Here is a 21,890-nt window from a genome sequence, read left to right on the forward strand (position 1 = left end):
ACAATTTTCACCATTTTGAAAATTTTAACATCAAACGCTTGTAAAAAAAATATTATGAATACAATTATTTATTTTCTATATTTTTTAATTGGTGATAACTTATAAGGAAACTTTTATCAGATTTTCAAGATTTCGACCAAGCCAGTGATGGCATACCCAAGGGAGGGGTCTGGATCCTCCCATTGTTTGACAGAATTTTAAATGGCACCAAAATGGTGCAAACCACTGATCTGATTGTATAATACTTTTTACAGCATATATTGCAAAATGTTCATCGCATAAAATTATTTTAACATTTTTAAGTAATAAATACTAGATTCAATTTAAAAAAATTAAATATTTTAATTAAGTAGCCGGAAACAACTTGTTAACATCTCGACTTGGATATAACAAGATCAACAAAAAAATTATTTGCTCAACAATTCACAATAAAAGAGAGAGGTTTTTTTGGTATCAGTGATCACCGCACAAATCGTGTGTAAAATATCGTACTAGAATATTCCAAAGATCAGAATTTATCGTAGTGGAAAAAGAAGGCGAGTAAAAAAATGCGTGCATGATTGGTTAATCACCCTAGCAGTATAACATTTGTAGGGAATACGATCTTTTTGTGTAATTTTATTTTTCGTGCCGATTGCTGGGTAAGTATTTAAAAAATTTGTATTGCAAATTTATTTCGTCAAATGTAGATGTATAATATATGTCATATTTGTTTATATTTAATGTTACGTCATTGCAATCTAAATTTATCACGATACAAATAGCACTTATGCAATTTTCATTAAACGTTTATTGATTTAATTAAAAATTGTACTAATAAAATAATAGGTAATTATTAATACCTCAACATTAACGGCATTACGGTATCGTCGTATAACAATAAATATGAAAACAACGCAGTTATAATTAATACACACGCGATGAAATCTTACTATGAATTTTAATTATCAATTAACACATTCCAAAGATAAATGTGATAGATAACAACAATGTCATAATATATATACCTACTGTATAGCATTGTATATGCATACCTATGCATTTTATTATATTTTGAGTGATGGCCATTCGCTTAAAATAAATACGATCGCACGCGTGCTTATATAAATAAAATACTTCCTACTCGTTTCCTATTCGTTCTTTATTTACTATGTGCGTGAATACGTACCTTATAAATAATAAAATTTATATTAAATATGAAAGTAAGAAAAGGTAACTTATACCAAAATAGAAACTTAAAATTCATGGTACTTAGTGCTTGCAACATTTAATTCGATGTATCTATCAACTACCAAGTTGTCCGATTGGCTCTTTTTTATATGAAAAAAATCTTATACAATGATAGACTGGATAGAGGAATAAGACATAATAAAAATAATAAATGAGCAATGTACAATAAAATCAATAGATTGGACATTTATATGATAAAATAAAATAGGTGATTCGTTTATTAGTTATATAAAATCAGAATTTAATGTTTATATTGTGTATACTGTACATCGTATATGTACCTATTGTACCTACGGCATACCTATTGGCTATTTGTAAGTACTTATATATTATATTAATTTTTTTTTTAAACTTTTATTGGAATGACTAATGAGTAATGTTTAACAGTTTTTTTTTTGTATAATCAATGTATGGTTGATGATAGCTAGACGATGGACTGGACTGTCTGGACTATGCACAACGATAACATACAAACACTGGAAAAATATTTTGACTCTTAATTATCACCAATTTACTTCATAGGACACACCCTAGGATATTGGCTGGTATTTTGTATCATTATATACTCACGAAGAGTCGTAGATTACGTTTGAATATACTTTTACAATATTACATCAATTATAGTTTTAAAGTGATTGATAAAATAAAATAATAAGACATGCAGTATATAGTCCTATACATTCAAACTTTTTACATACGTCCCAAATAGTATTATTGAGGATTACAACTCTTAATAACCTATACATAAAATAAAAAATGTACCCTATAAAATGCATAATACTCCCATATAATGCCGTACTGTACGATTATTATTTTTATAGTTTAAGAATGTCAATAATTCGAACGATATCGTTGATTTGACTTTTTGTATCCGTAATAGATGCATGATCGGCCGAAAACCAAATACCAAATTATTGTCGTGTATATTATTTGAAGTCCATCTACATACTACATGTAACAATAATAATAATAATAATAATAATGATAATAACAGCAATAATAATAGCCAGTAGTAAGTATTATATTTATTGCGACAACAAAATATACATTATAAAAAAACTAGTTGCTGCAAGCTCGTCCAATAAGCGCGTATTACATTGTGCTCGAATACGGACGATATTCTATTAATATATATATCATGTATAGTACGTGTATTATAATGATTCATGACACTTGCTATACATAGTTCATATTAATATATTATATACGGAGCGGTTCGCGATATTATCGCGCACTCATAAATTATAATATGTAATAATAATAATAAATTTCGATCTGTTCGGACTGTTCATATCGTCTTTTTCGATATTTTCAATAAAATATAATAGGTACATATACCTAGAATATTATTACGTATAAGACTCGCGTCGACGGCGTACGAGACTGTACAGAAACGCGCGTCGTATTTACTATTTACACCACCGCTGCAGCAGGCGGCGTTTTCGGTCCGCCGTGTAAAAATGCCTCGGCCGCGCGCATCTTGCGCAGTGCGTTGCGTACAATGGGCGGCGTGTGTTTTACATCCTCAACCGAATATAACATGTGAATACAGTAGTCGACGCCAACTGTCGGGGGCGTAGGACGTGATTTGTTTTCAGCTTGTTTTTATTATTCGTTGCAGTTCGGCCGTACGCACGCACACGCGTTAAGACACATAATATTATTACCATCGTCGTCGTCGTCGTCGTCGATTGTTGTTAACGGCGTTTTCAAAGCGGCCGAGAGGAGAGAATATGTGCTTTTGAGATTTAAAAAATACTCCAGGTACGTTTTTTTCTATAATAGTTTATAACATTGACGAATTTATTAAATTCTTATACCGCACGGAATAAAATCTCGAAAACTTGTATAGACGGCACAGTTTGGTTAGTGTGTTATTTCGTTTTTTGAATAATTTATTTCTATTCTCGACACGCGAAACACTGGTCAAACGAATGAATTACATATATATATATATATAGTGTATATACACATATAGGTATAATGGAAGTGCGTGTTGTTGTTTTCTTTTTTTTTTTTTACACAAGCAATAATTATTAATAGACATCCCTTACCTATGATATTTCATATATACGATAGAGTTTAATATAATATTATAATATTCCGTTTATTCGCGAGTACAGCAGTTAGTAGTGGCCTTATACAACGCGCCGTCTTGTAAGCTCAGTATTTTTTATATCGTATACAATTTATAAATTTTTGTATATACACATCACACGCGCGCCCGCGCTATAGATGTATAATATCAGCGTTATCCATACACGGCCGCACCTTTGACCCGTTATAAATACTGGTGTGTACGGTAGCCGGGCCTCCGATTAACGTACAGCACGATTGCGTTGCCAAACTTATATTAATCATATTGTACGATGTTTATAACGCGTATATTATAACGTGGAGAACTGCTTGCGTATACGCGTATCCAGAGACGAAATTGATTAGAATCGGCCGGACGATTTGTTCGATGATTTTTAATTGCCAGTAATTAAATCAGCGGCCAACCGTCGTAATCGCGTGTTACATTTTTATTCATTGGATTAACGAACCGCATCCTGGACACGTTCGTCCGCGTGTCCGAAATCCGCGCCGCCCGGGTCCGAGATCTATATAATAATAATGTGTAATGTTATTGTACAGCTGCTCCGCTGTACCAGTAAAACGGCGACTGTATATAATAATATTTGTAATGGTATTATACTGCCTAAGCGCACGTTTCGTGACCCAGCCCGCCGCCATGGGGTTTGATTGTCTTTCAATTTAAGTCGTCGTCGTCTGAGAGCAGAGACCCGAGACCCCTCGTTTTTTTTCGAAACGCGCGATTGACAATATACTCAATAGAGCCAACCCGTTTGTATAATGTGAGTGTGTGTGTGTGTGTGTGTGTGTGTGTGTGTGCAACGTGCAATCGTCACCAGATGTTGGATGTGTGTACGTACAGGCACCTCAATATAAAATAAGATTTTATAACAATATTCCCAACGAGATTATTATACACGGCAATGGTGAGATTTATGAGATTGATCGGCGGGATAACCATAATAATATTATATATTATACCGTATTTACGCGCATATTGTTACGTATACATAATAATAATATTATACTTAGACATAAATATAATATATCATGTCTAAATGCTGTCGGATTGAAATATTAGATACATAATATAATTTATCAATTTTATATATTTTATAAAATACTCAAGAATTTAGCTTTCAATGATATGCTTCTCTTTAAAGAGCAAAAATTATTATAAATGCCTAATAAAATTTAAAAGTGTATTTGTTATCCAAAATAACTCTCATTGTTGTTAATATTTAAATATTTTTCAGTACAAAATAATCGTTATTCTATATCTCGTTACCTACCTATTAAATTGTAGGAACGTAATCATTAAGATATTTATATAATATGACGTATAGATAATAGATCCTTTAACATTTTGATGAACAACTTACATGTTTATTAATCAGAGTAAATGTGATTAGTTTAACGTAATCTTTTGACCTGTATGATATTGATAAAAAAGACCATCCTAATAGAACTGTAACAATACAAATTACTAGAGAATTATTATCCAGTTACAAGTTAAAAACATAATATACATATTATTTACAAAGAACATTTTATTTTATAATTTATAAGCAAAACTATACAAACATAAATTCCTTTAAATAAAATAGAACGTAGTTTATGTATATATTAAGTGGAAAAGTGGATAATGATAAACTTGCTGAATCTTAGGCTCTATTTCTTTTCGTAATATGATAAAAAATTTGAATCAACTCACTTGAATATTTCTACGCAATAAATTCTATACCGTTTATAGGTTTGATTATTAATTATAAAAGTATATTACAGGTGACGGTCTCAATAATAAGTACATTTTGAGTTTTGAATAGCTAGTATTGAATTTGAAGGTGCATAATCTGACAACCACCAACCCCCCAGCCAGAAAAAAGTCAGCTTCGCCAATGCTTATTATTATTACTTATAAATAAACGATATGTATGTACGTATACATAATATACAACATAACGACGATTGGCAAACATTTAATATATTTATGTATATAGATTATAGGTATGTACACAATCAACCATCAAGTATAAATGTCAATATTTGATATTTTGATTTGATTTAACATAATCATCTGTTAATTCCAATTTGTCATTTTTGAACAAGATAATAATGTTTTTAATTTGTGAGGAACCAATAAATAGAAAAAAGGAATCCAAATATCTAATATGAATTTTACACATTATTTAAATAATAAAATGTATGAAAATTAAAATTAAAATATTAGTCTTAGAGTAGGTTTAAGCCTTGTAATATCATCGACATTAATCATACCTATAATATATCATTATATTTATAGTATAGCTTCATTAATCATTACCCGTAAGCCATTGTATTCAATATAACTTATAAGTTATAATATAATATAACCTTAATGTTTATCGCTATCAAAAAATATAATATTTTATATAAACTAATCTTCGATATTGTACTAAGTTAACATATTAAATGTAGCATTTTATTTATAAATAGAGAGGTATAGTAGTACTTGAAATATTATATGCTCATAGACAATTGAAAATGTCTATATAGGTATAATATCAATCTGAAGACAATAATAATGTTCTAATTATACTGCATCCAAAAATATAATTATAAATTTAATACTTAACGTTTAAGTACCCATACAAAAAACATATTCTGTTTTTGAACATATTTTTTTTTATGGATATAGGTACTATAGTAGTATTATATAATTACGACTATGCTGCCACTAAAAAGCTATCATAAGCAATCATTAACAGGTCAATAATACGTTATTCAAAATACCACTTCTCAAACTCGATAAAAGAATGTATCAATCATTGAAGATCTAATGATGCTCATGGATTGAATCTAGAACGAATACAATAACAGTTTATGATAAGGTGCACACATGTGTTCTATAATGTAATCCATCGAGTCTAAATTCCTTAAATTCAAACACATAACCATTAACAGTGTCCATTAGTTTTTCGGTAATGAGAGGATGTAAAATAACGTACACTTAAACATTCTAAACATCGATACTGAGTAATATAAATTGTGTAATGGGTACATGAAATGCTAAAAATAATTATTATATTTATTCTTATTAAAAATAAATAAAACAACTTTTAAACGTTCACTAACAAATATTTCTACGACTATATTTCAAATTGGTAGTTATAACAATCGGTCGGTACTAAAAAATTAATACTGTACTATAATAGAGTCTCAAATCACAATGATTATAATTCATAGTATTATAGTTGATAAATAAGTACATACACTCAAAATACATTTTAAATATATATTTTTTAAAAATTTAAAATAACTAATTTATAGAATTATGGATTACATCATAATGATATTAATAACTATTAACTAAAACAATTACGTCTTAACGTTTGAATATTTAATTTTTTCAAACTTGTTTCTTGTTTGATATTTTTTTAATTATCATATTTTAAGTTTAAATATGGATGAAATCACAAATTTTAATAATGTATGTAGGTTATTTTGTTATAATTCAAAAACATTATTTTTGAGGACTTAAAATTTATATGTATCAATTTATAATTTTTACTATACGCAATAATATTTTTAAAATATTGGCAATTTTATTACATTCTAACTTATTAGAACCATTATGAGCATTTTAAAATTATATTGGATTTCCATACAATTTCACGTTTTTTCTTATTTTTCATTTTGTTTTTTTTTTCCGGTTATATAAAAAATCACTAGGAATTTTTAACTTTTGACTACCTAAAGTATCAATTAGATCCGCTTTGCTACCAGAAATAATTTTGGAAAATCAAAGCATTTTTATTGCCTTAAAGGTGATGATAGACAGAAAAAAATATACATAATTGTAAAATCATTGAATTAATACATTTATTGTTAGAATCTAAAATATTGGGACAATGCATATTTTTGTTTTTTACTAATTGGTAAATTAACAGCTCAATATAGGTATCTTTAGTTAAATTTAAAGTATTTTAATCTAGTGAAAATGTTTTGATCGATGTTTATATAATAAAAATAATGAATATTTAAAATATCTTTAAATATAGTTCAAAAAGAGTCCAAAATTAATCATGAAAATTTTATTAAGTATCTGAAAAGTTAACATAAACATTTGGTAAAATTTTCAAAATTGTTAATCGTTTTTAAGTTACACTAAAAATTGATTTTACGTTAAAATTCCCGTTTTTCCTAAATTGTTTGTTTGTTTTTCGATATTTTTAAAAATATTGAAAATGTTTAATTGTGACTATATTATTAAAAAGATCCAAGTTTCTATCGAAAAACTTCCTTTAATGTTGAAAACTAAAGCATTTTTCAAATATTTATCAGGAAAAAAAACACATTAATGAACAAAATCAATATATTATATTCATCGTTTCGCTCAGAATTTAAAATAATAGAGTAAAATAGATTCTTCCCGTAAAATTTGCCATGTTAGATATGCGTTTGTATAATATTGCGGAAACAACAATATGCGGGTATAAAATTATTTTAACAAAAGCCTACGGCAGTATGGATGTCATATTATGATGTGGGGCCATGAATGTCTAGGTGTAATGCTAAACTTCTATTTATTTTAAATGAAATAACGATAATATTTAAAACGTACTTAATATTATATTTAATTGAAATAACGTTATGACCAGTATTTATTTATTTTATGCTAATTGCTAAAATAAACATAAATCGTAAATCGTGTGGAAAAACGACAAACCTAATATAAATGGGAAAATAATATATTTTATTTTACAGAAATATAAAATGGTTTCAATTATTTTTTTATATTTAACAATAGCGTTATAATAACGTTTGCAAGCGCTGAATTTATTTATTAGAAGTTCAAATGCTGAAATAAAAATTAGAATATTTAAATAAAAAGAATTATTTTACTTATTAAGTATTTATTTTGTTACAATTCAAAAAATATTATTTGTAGGATCTTGAAACTTTTTACCAATACGTATATTTGTATTTATTTAATCAAAATAGTACAAATGACATTTAACATAAAAATAATGATTAAAATGTTAATATACGATATTATCTATCTAACTATATAAATGTGAAATGAAAATCTTTGTACAGGGTTAACTCTAGAACTACTTATCAGATCTTCCTGATTTTTTTTTTTTTAAACGAAAGAGATATATCACGGGGAAGGTTTCTATTGCAATAACATTTGTTTAAGTTAAAAAACCTCTGAGTTATCTACTAATTAAAATAAACGAGTAAATTATATAAAATGTATACCTATAAATATCATACCTATAATATATTGTGCGGCCCGCGGATTTCCAGCTAAAAATGCAACTTTAGGCGGGGCAATTATATAAAATTGATATGTCAGAGACATCATCAATACACCAAATCAAAAAACCAAAAATTGTTTTTATCCTTTCGCTAATTGTTAGCATTGTTAGCATTATATATAATGCCTATAGGCAACCAAACTTAAGACGGGTGCATTTTGTACGGGCGACGAAGTACACGGGGACATCTATAGTATAATATATAACGTAAAAGTTTTAACTCAGTATAAACTTGTGGGGGGTTAAATGAGTTACGAAGTAAAAAAATATTAATGAAGAAAATAATAAGTTCAAAATTAAAAAAAATAATAGAAAACAATACAAATTACAAAGTAATTTATACAATTTATATATCATATTAAAGTTATTTATTAAATACACAAATAGTCGAATTCATCTATGTATAATTACCAAAAATTCTTTTAATATATATTTCTATACTTTAACGGGATGATTAAAAATATTTTTTTTATGGTCAAAGGTAATGTGTTAAACATTGCTGGACCTAGATAATCAATACATATCTCTATTCAAATTACACGCGTATACACACTAATATCTTATTTATTTTCTTGTTTAGTTGTAACTACTAACATGTGATTATATTATTATTATTCGCTATACAGTAGGTATACACAATAAATTGTTTTAAATATTTACTTTCATTTTAAGCTATTTATACCGTGTGATCTTACACTATCCTATTTACATTGCTCTATGGTATTTGCTACATCGGTATTGACTTAAGTTAGTATCAGCCACTATACATATTTATTTTATATGAAATTAGATTATTATAATTTATAATTATTATAAACTATAGGTATGCGAATTATTTATGAAAAAACCTTGTTAACATCAATAAAACTCAACTCTAACGTAAATTACTAATAGCGATATAAATATATATTATATAATTGAACATCCATAAAGGAATATAGACTGACTGTCTATGTAGCTATCTTCATTCAGAGTCGATTTTCGTAAATAATAATTTATCCTTGAATTCAAATTCAACACATTTATTACACTATTATTTAATAATGAAATAGGTACCATTCTATACTTAAATTTGTATTATCGACACCTTCTACATACTCAGCAGAGCGACTTCCCCGGTTTTTATTATATTTTAAAAACTGTAGAAAACGTGTATACATATAATGTATTTATATTTTCTTAATCCAATTTCACTGCACCCCAATATTGTGAATCCCTGATCTAAACTTTTCACTTCAATTTGTGTTGATTAATTCAAGAAACAAACTTTAATGTGATGTACTTACCTATATAATACGTATCGTAAATTTCTGAATCATGGATTTTTTAGAAATTCGGATCATTGTTCGCAATAATGTATAATATAATAACAAAATAATATTCTATACATCCTTACATATACTTGTATACAGTTAATACTAAATAATTTTGTATAATATATACCTAAGTTTTTATATTCTTTTTTTTTATAGATTTCCTGAGAATTAGTGGTATAATGGATACGGCAATGGGTAAGTAGCATTGAAGATGGTTTTACTACAATATGATGTTCAATAATAACTTATGCGCTACATATGCACTCGTGTGCATAGTAAATAAGAAGACCACCACACTATATATTATATTATATTATACTGCATATTGTATATTATCTACGCTTACACGCACGCGTGCGCGTGTACACACACAATGCCCATTAAATCGCCCTTCCTGCATATAAAACATCCCCGTGACTAGAAATACTTAATCGATTATAATATATAATTTTTTTTATTATTATTATTATCATAATATATTTCTAAAACGTTTTCTTTTCAAAACGATTAAATTTTTTTTAAACAGCGGGGCCGCCGACTACACACGATTTAGTGTGCCACCGCACGGAGATCTCATTATACATAAGTATACATCCGCCGTTGTCCTATAACCTATACCATTAAAATCGTCTATTAAATATAACGCGGAACATTATTATACCATAATAGCAAACCATTATTAAATTAATTTCTATCATAATATTATTTATACGATTTACTCGTTCTTAGCACACTAAATTTAACATTTTCCAACCGTAGATAACTGGTACGGTCCTACGACCCTAACGAGTATATTATTATAATTCATATTTACGTTAAAACGTTCGTTTCTTTAAACGTGGTTTTGTCGGCGAAATATTATAAATCTCGTTGTATTTTTGAAAGGCGGCTAGAAAAGACAATTCGCGTAATATTTAGATACACTTCCGAGTACACTAAGCACACTTGTTCCATCGAGATAATATTATAATCCACGATGACGTGTAATAAAATATAATACATTCGTAGGTATACCAACATATATATAAACATCACTTTATACATCCGGATGCATTTAATGTTTTCCGTTTGTAGATTTCAAAAACCGCGCATGCAGCCAACATTCGTTAAATATGGCATTGTGTATAGTCGGATTATTATTTCCCGATATTCGTATTTCACCTCAAAATTCAGTCAAGATGTCTGGTGTTACGGGGTCCGGTTTCCTGTCAGTGACGGCGCGGCGAGTCAAAAGACATACGACCGCGTGTTTGTACAATAGGGCCCCAGAAGGTCGGTCTTTTTATGACCCAAACTGAACTGTTAGATGCGGGAGGGGGGAGTATTGCACACACGATTGGTGCCATGTGTAAATCGTTTATGAACAGCGTGTACGCGGACGGTTACCATCAGCCTACCGAAAAATTATAACCCCAAAGAAAAGATTCAATCTGGACAACGTCATTACACTATTGTTTACGGAGAAAAAAATATGTATATATACGCAGTACGTAATACGTATACCTACTATATATGTTCATTATTCACACAAAAATATAATATTAGTATTTCAAACATGTACAGAAAAAAAAAAATAAAAAAAAAAATCCCTAAAATAGGCGTGTAAAAAATAAATAATCAACGAGTATTGTGTATGTAGTGTATATATAAGAAAAATAACTATATATGTATATATATATGTGTAAACAACTGTTTATCATTGTAGACAACCCATCTTATTTCGCGTTGAACCAAGGGTTGCGGAGGGTTGTCCCGGTGGTTGATAGGCAGAGGATGGCCAGGAACAAAACAGAAACCGGATCGATGGGCAGGACCAGAAAGACAGATAGGAGCGGTAACAAGTGCCTAACGAGGTCCTTTAGCGCTAACATTGAAGAAGCCAGATTACTGGTGATGGGACAGCCTAGACCGGCAGACGTAGCACCATCAGTTAAGCACAGGAGACACGCTAGCACCGGTCACAAGGTAAGGTTTTTATTCTTACTACTAAGTACTAACTGTAATTCATTGCCGGAGATTTAATCATATAACATATACATTACGACCGAATATAAAATATAATTAATTTAAGTTTTTCTAAATCACAATCTAAAAAACTTTGATGTGCAATCAAAATTGTATGGCCAATGTATTCAACTAAAATGAGATTTTATAAAAATACACATTAATCTAGATAACAAAATTAATCTACTAAAAATGTTTAAACAATACACTTATTAAAATTTGTATCCTTATACGAGTATATATATCGATGTTTAAGTATAATATAATTTGTATGAAAAGATGTGAACGAGATAAATTTAGAAAGGTAAAATTTTACCAGTAAAAAATTGACTGTTTATTTTACAAGCTTTTTTTACCATTCAAAATGGTATGAAAAAAAAAATGAATTATAATAATTCTTTTAAATGAATAATAATTAATTATAATTTATGAAACTTGTTATTGATTTTTGCGGTTATCACTGTATTATTAGTTCTCAATAAACGGTTAATCACATATTATATACCAAAATTTTGTAAAATTTGGAAAGTTGTGGTTAATTGTTACTACTGTTTAATTTTTTTAAATATATTTTAAACAATATCAATTTGAATAATATAAATTGTTAAGAAGCTCTTTCCGTGCATAAATACAACAAAATATTATTTGTACATTTATATTCATTGTATTTGTGTATACTTATGTGTCAGTGTCGAATATAATAAAGTATTAATACAATAGTGTATATATTATATTATATACTACCATTACTATTTCGAAATGTTTTACATTAAACCTTCAAATAAATTCTACTATCATCCAATCAGTCAAATAGTTTAAACTTGATATAAATAATAAATAGCCTTCACTTTTATGATGGACATTTGTGTATTATTTTTTAAACCTTTGACTATTCTTTTCTACAAGTATAATATTTTATTATAACCACTCGACGATTGTTCAAATGTTCAATCATTCATTATAATATTTAATATTATTATTGTTACTTAGTGATTTAAATTCATATTATATATAATTATACAATAATATTATAAATTCGTACGTAACGCATATATATTATTTGTAAAGACTGAAGTGTAAGGACACCATATAAATATTCTTGAGTAAATAGGGTGCGTTGCGTGTTTACTAGTAGTCATACAAATGACAGGTTGAGATTTAAGACTGATGATATAACACAGTCATTCTAAACATTAATTTTACGTCACTTTACTACAAGTAAAATGATTGTCTTTTTACAAAATATATATATAACGCGTTTAACATAGAAAGAAATAAGATGTTGTTTAAAAAAAGTAGGTGTAATATGTAATATTGTAGGTACTAATGGTACTATAATAGTATAATATATATTTATACTTAATGCTCAAGTATTTAATCGCGATCATTAGATTAACCTACTTAACTATTGATAAATTTATTGTATGCAATTTAGTCATGTATACGTTCACAATAAGGTTATCTACCAATAAATATTCCAATAAACAAGGAATAATTTGCGACAAAATATTTACAACTAAAATATTACTTATAAGTTATTTGTCATTAATAACTATAATAACAATACCATTATTGATTAATCGTGTGTTGTTTTTAAAATTCTAATTATATAATCATCAATTATTATTAAACTTTAAAAATATAACTTGTGCAGTTGTTGGGCGCTATTGGTCTATAGCAGTATAATTTATAGAGATAAAAGAATTTTAAGTACACAATAATAAATATATATATATATATATATCTATTTGTTTGGAAAGTCATAAAAGTCCGACAAATAGTTTTTCTTATACAACTCGACAACTGTATAAACATAAACCATATAATCCAAAAATAACACAACTATACATGATAGGGTTAAATTTTAAAAGTGATCCCTCATTTCTTATCTTAAATATTTTACAAAACAATCCTTAGTAAACGAAAATGTCTTTGGCAAAGGGTTTTTTCTTATCATTAGTTCAAACGGACGGGTAGACGGATTATTTGGCACTCATTTATGTGTTTCAAGGTGAAGGTTAAGATAAAAAATTGACACAAAAAACTGTGTACTACTAATACTGTGTACACTAATACACCTTTGATTTATGAACAATGGATAATGTAATAGTATTTTGTTGTTTTTCTTGAACCAATAATTTTAAACATTGATCTAAACGTCAAACTTAAAAAATCGTATACATTATTAGCAAGGGCTTAAAATTAAATAATTTGTTTTTTTTGTTAGTGCTAAGTTTTATTATTATTAATATTTGTATATAAGTTTTTTTGATAAATTTAAAGCTCTCCAATTTATTTACTGGTATTTTTTTTTTTAAATATAATACTTGTGCATTTATAATCGGATCTAAGATTTATACTTACCGTATAGAATACTGGATAATTAAATTAAATGTAGACATTTTATTGTATTTTGATTACCTATTATTATGTAATTAAGTTTATTGAATATAGCCACTGTATTTTAGAGTACAAATCTTAGTATTGTGTATATGTTTATATACATTAGATGTAATTTTTTAATAGGTATGTATATGTAGAAAAGATTTATATATATATATATATATATACATAATTGGTCCATCATATTTATTTTTAAATTATCCACTTGATGTTCAAATAATTTTCGATAATGATTAATATTAACCATTATACCATTTTTAACCATTTTATTATTCCCTTTTATGTATAATATTTATACTTACATCTTAAATTGGGCCATATGGCTATACGAATATGTATATTAAATCGATACTAAATATTAGTGATTGCTGTATATTTATAGTTAATATAATCATCGATACTTGCTGTTGCAGATTTTTTTTTGTTTTTAGTACGGTCGTATATATCGACTGCATGCAATGCGCATTATCATAAATCAAATATAACGTTTACTTTGAAAATTATTACCAAAAATTGATAGTCATTTAATTGTTTCTATATAATATATTGTAGGATTCGCTACAACACGATTTAGTTCACTGCGACTTACAACCAGACGGTGACGTATTCTTCAGTAGCAGCGGTGACGTACGGTACAGCAACCTGAAATCTACAGCTCGAGGGGGGCGAAGACACTCGATAAGCTCGTTTGGAAATTATTCCAGCAGACGTCCGCTAAGTGACTGCATGGCGAAAGCTCCTCGAGCAGGCGACTTCAAAGGTAATTTGTAATTTAAAGACTTGTGCTTCGTATTAAGTTTTGTACTAATCTTTTATTACGATAACTTTTTTTTTGCGTTGTGCGTTTTCGCACGCACAATTCAAACGGTCGATGTGTTTTACGAAATATTATACCTGTATAATATAGATTTTATTGGACTGTAGGAAATGAATACTAGAAAGTATTATGATAAAATTGTTTGCATTGTTTTCAAAACTATTATAGCGCAACAGTCGTAAAATTATAGTAATAATTATTAATCGAGAAGAAAGTTATGAAATAACAAATTCTTATCAACATAAAAAATATACAATTATATTGGTTTATTTTTCTATTTATTCAATTATAATTTATATTTGATCTTGATAAACGTTCTTATTTATAAAGTTAAAATTTAATATTTATGCGTAAATAATAATAACTGTATGCTCTTTTCAAATTAAATGTATTATCTCTTCTAAACGATTCAACACAGTACATTTAATAAAATAACTAGTTTCGCTATTTGAAAATTGATTTTTCTTGTCAGTTTTCATTAATAAATTCTAAATATTTAAATAATTAATAAAATAAAGTGTAGAATTATACGCATTCATCTAATAACTCTGGAAGAATCATTATTAACACAAGGTATAGGTTTCAAAATTTCAAATGCATTAATAAATTACTATAAAATTATTTATAAATATTCAAATCGTAGACAAACATCTCGGAATAATTAAATAAATAGGTACTCAAATACTTTCAAAATTAAAAATGGAATTATGATGCATTATTTACTTAAGTCATTTTTTTGTATTTTACCATACTTTAAAACATTACTGTACAACTGTAAAGTGCAATTTCACCAAAAACTAGGTCAAGCTAATTGAGTAGCAAACGTGGATTGCAGAATTTTATTTTTAGAGTAAATGTCTACAAGTTTATATACTTTCATTGTAATGTTTTCTTATGAATTATAAAAAAAAATATGATTTAATAATTTTTCATCTCACCAGTATTCACATTATCTATAATATATAAATTATTAAATTGAGGTTTAATTTTGTATAAATTATGTTTAAGCTATAGCATGTATAATGATAACATCTATACTTACAATTTTTGCTTTATAGTTACATGATTATTAGTAAATGTTGTTAGTGTATAATTATTTACATATTAAATATAAGTTAATTAGCAATATATATTTACTATTTAGTAACTGCAGTGTCACATGTAGATAAATTTAAAATGAAAAATTTTGATTAGGTAAATAGTTAAAAATAAAATAATAGATATACTCAATTATTAAAAATTTGATTTTACAACCCTTTTCAAAACAGTTGGTAATTTATTGAATTACTATCAGTTAGATTAATGATAAATATCACAAACATTTTATGTTAAAAAATTATCTTTAAATTTATTATTTGATATATTTGTACAATATCCATAATAGGCTACCTATTAATCTTTTTAAAATATCAAACAAAACACAATAATATATTAATAAAGTAATACTACTTCGAGCGTATTGAAATAATATATAAGATTACCGTTGTATTGAGCACTAGTGAACTACTAAAAAAATATTATAAAGGTTGCTGTTTGGAGAGCTTTTAAGTTTTTCTAGGGTTATTTTTTTAAAACCTAGTTTTTAATTTTTATTCGTTTATGTTTTATTATTTGTGCATAGGATTTATATGTGATCGAGAAAACTTTCGTTACATCTCGTAGTGTAGTTCCTGTATACAAACAATTCCATAAAAATAATAAAGTGTTGGCTAAACAAAACAGCCGTCTACCGGTCTGAGTATGCGTTCTAGAGGGGGTGACTATTGAGTAGGGAAGTGCTTAAAATAGTTTCAGTCCGCTACTTTAGTAGCACGTGTTCTCGCCGTGGTACACTATAAGGATGTTTATTTCCGTACCTGCAGATGGAACTAAAATGTTTGCTAAACGATTATATAAATAACGAAAAAAAGGGTTGACGATGTATGCAATTGTAGTTTATGTGTACATGTACATTTTTCGAGTAACTATTCATTTTTTTTTTATTATTATACCATTTCCTTTTGGTACGCAACACATACGACACACATGCGCATGTGGCTTTCCGGATTACGGCTGGCGTTTACTACGTCTAGCGAGTTTTTTTTTTCAATGGTACGGCGTTGGCTTCTACAATTTAAAGTACAACATTCGTAAGGCAATAACTAATAAAGAATAATAAATCATTTTATTTTTAAATTATTAATAACCATCATCACGTCTGATTCGTAATTTATAGTATAAGTATATACGGAGCGGTCCACCAAGCATGCTCTTTTCCTTTGTATCCTTTAATAATGTACACATTCAATTTCTGGTGGTTAGAATTTTTAAATATACTTAAGAATTATATTTTGAAATGTTGAGATTGAAAAAAAAATAAGAGACATCCTATGGGCATATAAAATTCTTTTTTTCAAATGAAAACTCCTCTTGTTTAATTTAAAGTGTTAAATAAATATATTTTTTGTTTTATAAATATTAATGTATCCTAGTCGAAATTTAAACAAATAGTTTCTGTCGTTTTTAAGAAGTTAAAATATATGTACTAACTACTAAGGACAGTACTTCATAGTCTTTTATAATAATTCAACTAATTAACATAAATTTACATAACAAATTTTTGAAAATCGGGGATGTGTAAATATTTGTTTTTCCAAAATAATGTTTGGAAAATAAAAAAAAAATGTCTAATTTACTAACGGAAAACAATTTTGAAAATTGTTAATTATTAATTTCAAATGTGAAATTTAATAATTTAAGTGTTTTTAATGCTTAAAAAAGTTGACAACAGGCACAAAAAAATATACACGTTATTGTAAAATCATAATAATAATAGAAATTGTTCGCTCCGGTCAGAATTTAAAATAATGGTTCTTATTCAAAAAAAAAAGAAGTTTGTGTTGTCCCATGGCACTCTTTAATTAGCATAACATATACTCGTATATAAGTAGGTAATTGAATAAATGGTCTTTAAGTATAATTAAAAATGTTGATAATTTGAGTATGTATAAATGCATAACTAATGAATAAATGGTGTCAAGCATGTTTTGTTAATCACTCTGTATCTATATTTTATTACTTTTGTCACAGTCACATTTAGAAACAAATAATAAAATGTTTTAAGCTGACTCCTAATAAAATAATATCGTGATTAGAAGTATTGATGATTTGATGGAATGCGTATGTTTTATTTTATATTATAATATATTATAAAGTTACGAAACGCACCGATTAAATAGTATTAGTGACTTTACACAAATACTGTCGCTGGTGTTTTTTAGTTAAGTTTCTAGTAGTTAATTATAAGTATATTGATCAATTTTTTTACACTATAATGTTCATTTTGAATATGATATTATATTCATTATTGTTAATTGATTTTATCTTTATAAAATCTTTAGTTTTTCTATTTGAAATTAGCATTAAATTATACATTCAATATTTATATATAAGTACCTACGTAGCGTTAAGTAAATATTTACTGACTTTAATTGTAATAAATATTATTAAATAATAATAATCAGATACAATTTCCAACGTAAATATTAAAGGTTCTTAAAAAAAGTTTTTAACTTCTATTTATTTTTGGGACAGAACGTCTATTATGATAATTTAATTAAGAATACCAATTACCAATGCAGACAATACAACCTACGCCTACCAGTACGATTACAACGGTAACAAACATAAACTATGATTTTTACCTACTCTATACCTAATATTATGTCTTATAAGATAAAGGAAGTATATTTTTTTTATCTGATGCACTATATTATATTATTACCTATACATCATAAATAAATGCCTTATAATAATGTGATGAATAATTATTAATATTAATGTAAATAAAATCATCATATTTTAAACAGCTCAACATATACATTATAAGCCATGATAAAAATAAATAATTATAGTTTTTTTTTATAACTTAACAAGTTGATTAAAAGAATGACATTTTATCAAATAATAAATTGTTTGATAAATGTGTATACACCATCATCAGTTTATGGTCTTTGACTATTATACTTCCATGAGTCATAATGATACTACAAATATTAAATTTAAATATATAGAATAATAATAATAATAATAATATAAATATTTACGTTTCACCTACTCATCAAAACTAAGGATTAAATTAAAGCAGTTTAGTAGCAAATTATTTCAATCCTATTATTAAATTTTAATTATAAAATTGTACTACCATAGTCTGTTTAAAATTAATTTTTTTTTTAAATAAATTATATTATAATAAAAATATAAAAACTCCTATTAAAGAATAATTTTTCCTCACATCTAAACATTACCAATATAAATTTTTAATTTTATACTTAATCTTTGATGTTTGTAAGATTATCAAATTAATTAAATTCGAATTCAAGTAAACTATCTAAAACCAAATATATGTTTTTTTTTCATTTATGTCACTATTATTTCGACCGAATAATAATATACAATTACTACATTTTAATGGGTTCATATAAAAACAACATTATGAAACTGTGTAGTTATTTATTACAGATTTTTAAAAATTTCCAAGAAAATTGTTATTATTTATATTTGGTCTTAAAATAATATACATTTTTATAGGGTTTCTATTTAATCTCCAGTAAATTTTCTTAAACTATAGCTAATATTCACAGATCCAAAACAGAAATGTTTATAAAAATATAAACAAACATACATTGTTGATAAATTAATGGCTTTTATATACTGTTCAAGATCTAAATACTAATTATGTTTATTTATAAATAAATTACCTTTTAAAAATAATAATGTTTTATAATATGACATATAAAATAATAGGTATTACAATTCAAATAATGATTATTTTCCAAAGGTTATTTATTTTTGATAACTTCATAGTCAATAGTATAGTCGTACAGAGTACTCCCTAATTTAAATTTTATTATACTCATCATTTTTATCAAATATTTAATAAGCTTAGGATAAAAATATAATACCGTTCTGAAAACACTAATGTTATCATTTTATTTAAAAAAAATGTATTATAATTTTCTTGATTTTTAAATTGTCCTAACTTAAAATAAAACATTTATTTTCGTATCACTTAAAACTTGAATAATTAATGTATGTAAATATTTAAAATAAATTTAAAACTGCATTTATTAACTACAAGCTGCGTTTGTAGTTATTGCGATATTCGTATATGAATAAAAAATATTTTCTCTACAACATGAAATCAAATCAAATAATATTAAACAATGTATTTTAAAAGTCAGAAAACAGTAAAATATTTATAACACTATACTTTGTAGTTCAATCGATATTATTGATATGGTAATGCTGGACAATAGAATATTATTGCTATAGAATATCTTGCTATTATATTCACTTAATGCGTTATTTTATTATTTAATGAGAAAAATTAGATTTTTTTTTTAAACTTTTATATAGAACAAAGTTACTACTTTAAAAACTAAACTACTAAGACATAAAACACTTTTAAAGCTAATATGGTATTCATCTTTAAAGATCGACTAAAAAATCAGATTTAAACAAAATGCAAGTATTTAAAAATATTATACAAGATTACAAATGTCCGCCTTTTGTTTCTATTCTGCAAGTCCTCCGCATAAATACCTTGAGATTTGAACAATAAATTGAGAAAAAACAGCAATCTTCAATAAATGTATCCTCTTCACAGACTTAAAAGGAAATGTTGTCGTGATCTTCTAATTTAATCCATTTATATTTCTTTCGTATTAATCCCAAACTAAACGTCACTAAATATCAATAGGTGGCTTTTTAGTCACGCAACTTTAATCATTTTTTTATTACCTACCTTAAATGTATGTAATATGTATATTAGTATATTGTATTGTGCCTATTGTATAACCTTCATATTTTGTATTAAAAAAAATGTACATAGCAAATCATCAAAAAATTAAGTTATATTATTTTAAAGTAGTCGGTATAGGTACCTTAATATGTATAAACATATTAAAATCTATATTTTATTAAGACATACAAACTGATAATTAAAAATTCTAAAATACTTATCTACATACAAGTATTATATATAATATATTGTCTACAAAACATTTTCAAAATGTATAATATATATAGTACAATTTTATAAATAATTTGAATCTTTTTGAGATATTTATAAATATTTGAAATTTTTATTTTTTTATAAATATCGAAAAAAATGTTTAAAAAATTCATCATCAATTTTTTATTCATAATAAAACACGTACATTATAACATTAATAGGTACATTGACTTACTCCTCAATAATGAGATAGGTACACTCGACATCTAATGTGTAGCAGAACGATTACTTTCGCTTTTTTTAAATTACTTTCAGTGGAATAGGTGACTTTAAAATATGTTTTAATTTCATAAATTACGTTAAAACAAAAAAGTTTAATTTTTATCGATGTGTGATATTATTATCGTGAAATGTCTATTTTTTTGGCACATCTTGATGTAATGGAAATAATATAATCTGTAGGCACATACTGTTTTAGTGATCATCAATTGTCTTTATTCACGCGGACTGTGGAGTAAGTTATTATACCTAAAATCATTCTCTACACTTTCAAAATTTACGATTAGAGTGTTTAAATGGTTTAAATTAAGGTCATGTCCTAAAATAAAAAATAGGAATAACTAAGAAAAACAATTTGATTCATGTTTTGTGATGAGTATTTTTTAAATGTTGATTTTTATTGTTTTTCTATTTTAGTAACATTAAACTATTTTATAATTCAAGTTTTTAAAAAATAGTTACAATAA

The 21,890-nt window shown here is 26.2% G+C and overlaps 1 protein-coding gene across 1 annotated transcript in view; it reads left to right on the top strand.

The window, feature by feature from the left end:
• The first annotated feature begins 2,739 nt into the window (after positions 1-2,739).
• Positions 2,740-21,890, top strand: part of LOC113549331 (phosphoinositide 3-kinase adapter protein 1) — a 32,854-nt gene continuing 13,703 nt past the window's right edge. Inside the window, exons 1-4 of the mRNA XM_026950580.1 lie at positions 2,740-2,994; positions 10,082-10,120; positions 11,631-11,890; positions 14,885-15,092. Of these exons, the coding sequence (XP_026806381.1) occupies positions 10,105-10,120; positions 11,631-11,890; positions 14,885-15,092 (484 nt within the window). The 5' untranslated portion in view covers positions 2,740-2,994; positions 10,082-10,104. The remainder of the gene's footprint in view (positions 2,995-10,081; positions 10,121-11,630; positions 11,891-14,884; positions 15,093-21,890) is intronic.

The sequence above is a fragment of the Rhopalosiphum maidis genome, chromosome 1, assembly GCF_003676215.2.
Source record: "Rhopalosiphum maidis isolate BTI-1 chromosome 1, ASM367621v3, whole genome shotgun sequence".
Taxonomy (NCBI): domain Eukaryota; kingdom Metazoa; phylum Arthropoda; class Insecta; order Hemiptera; family Aphididae; genus Rhopalosiphum; species Rhopalosiphum maidis.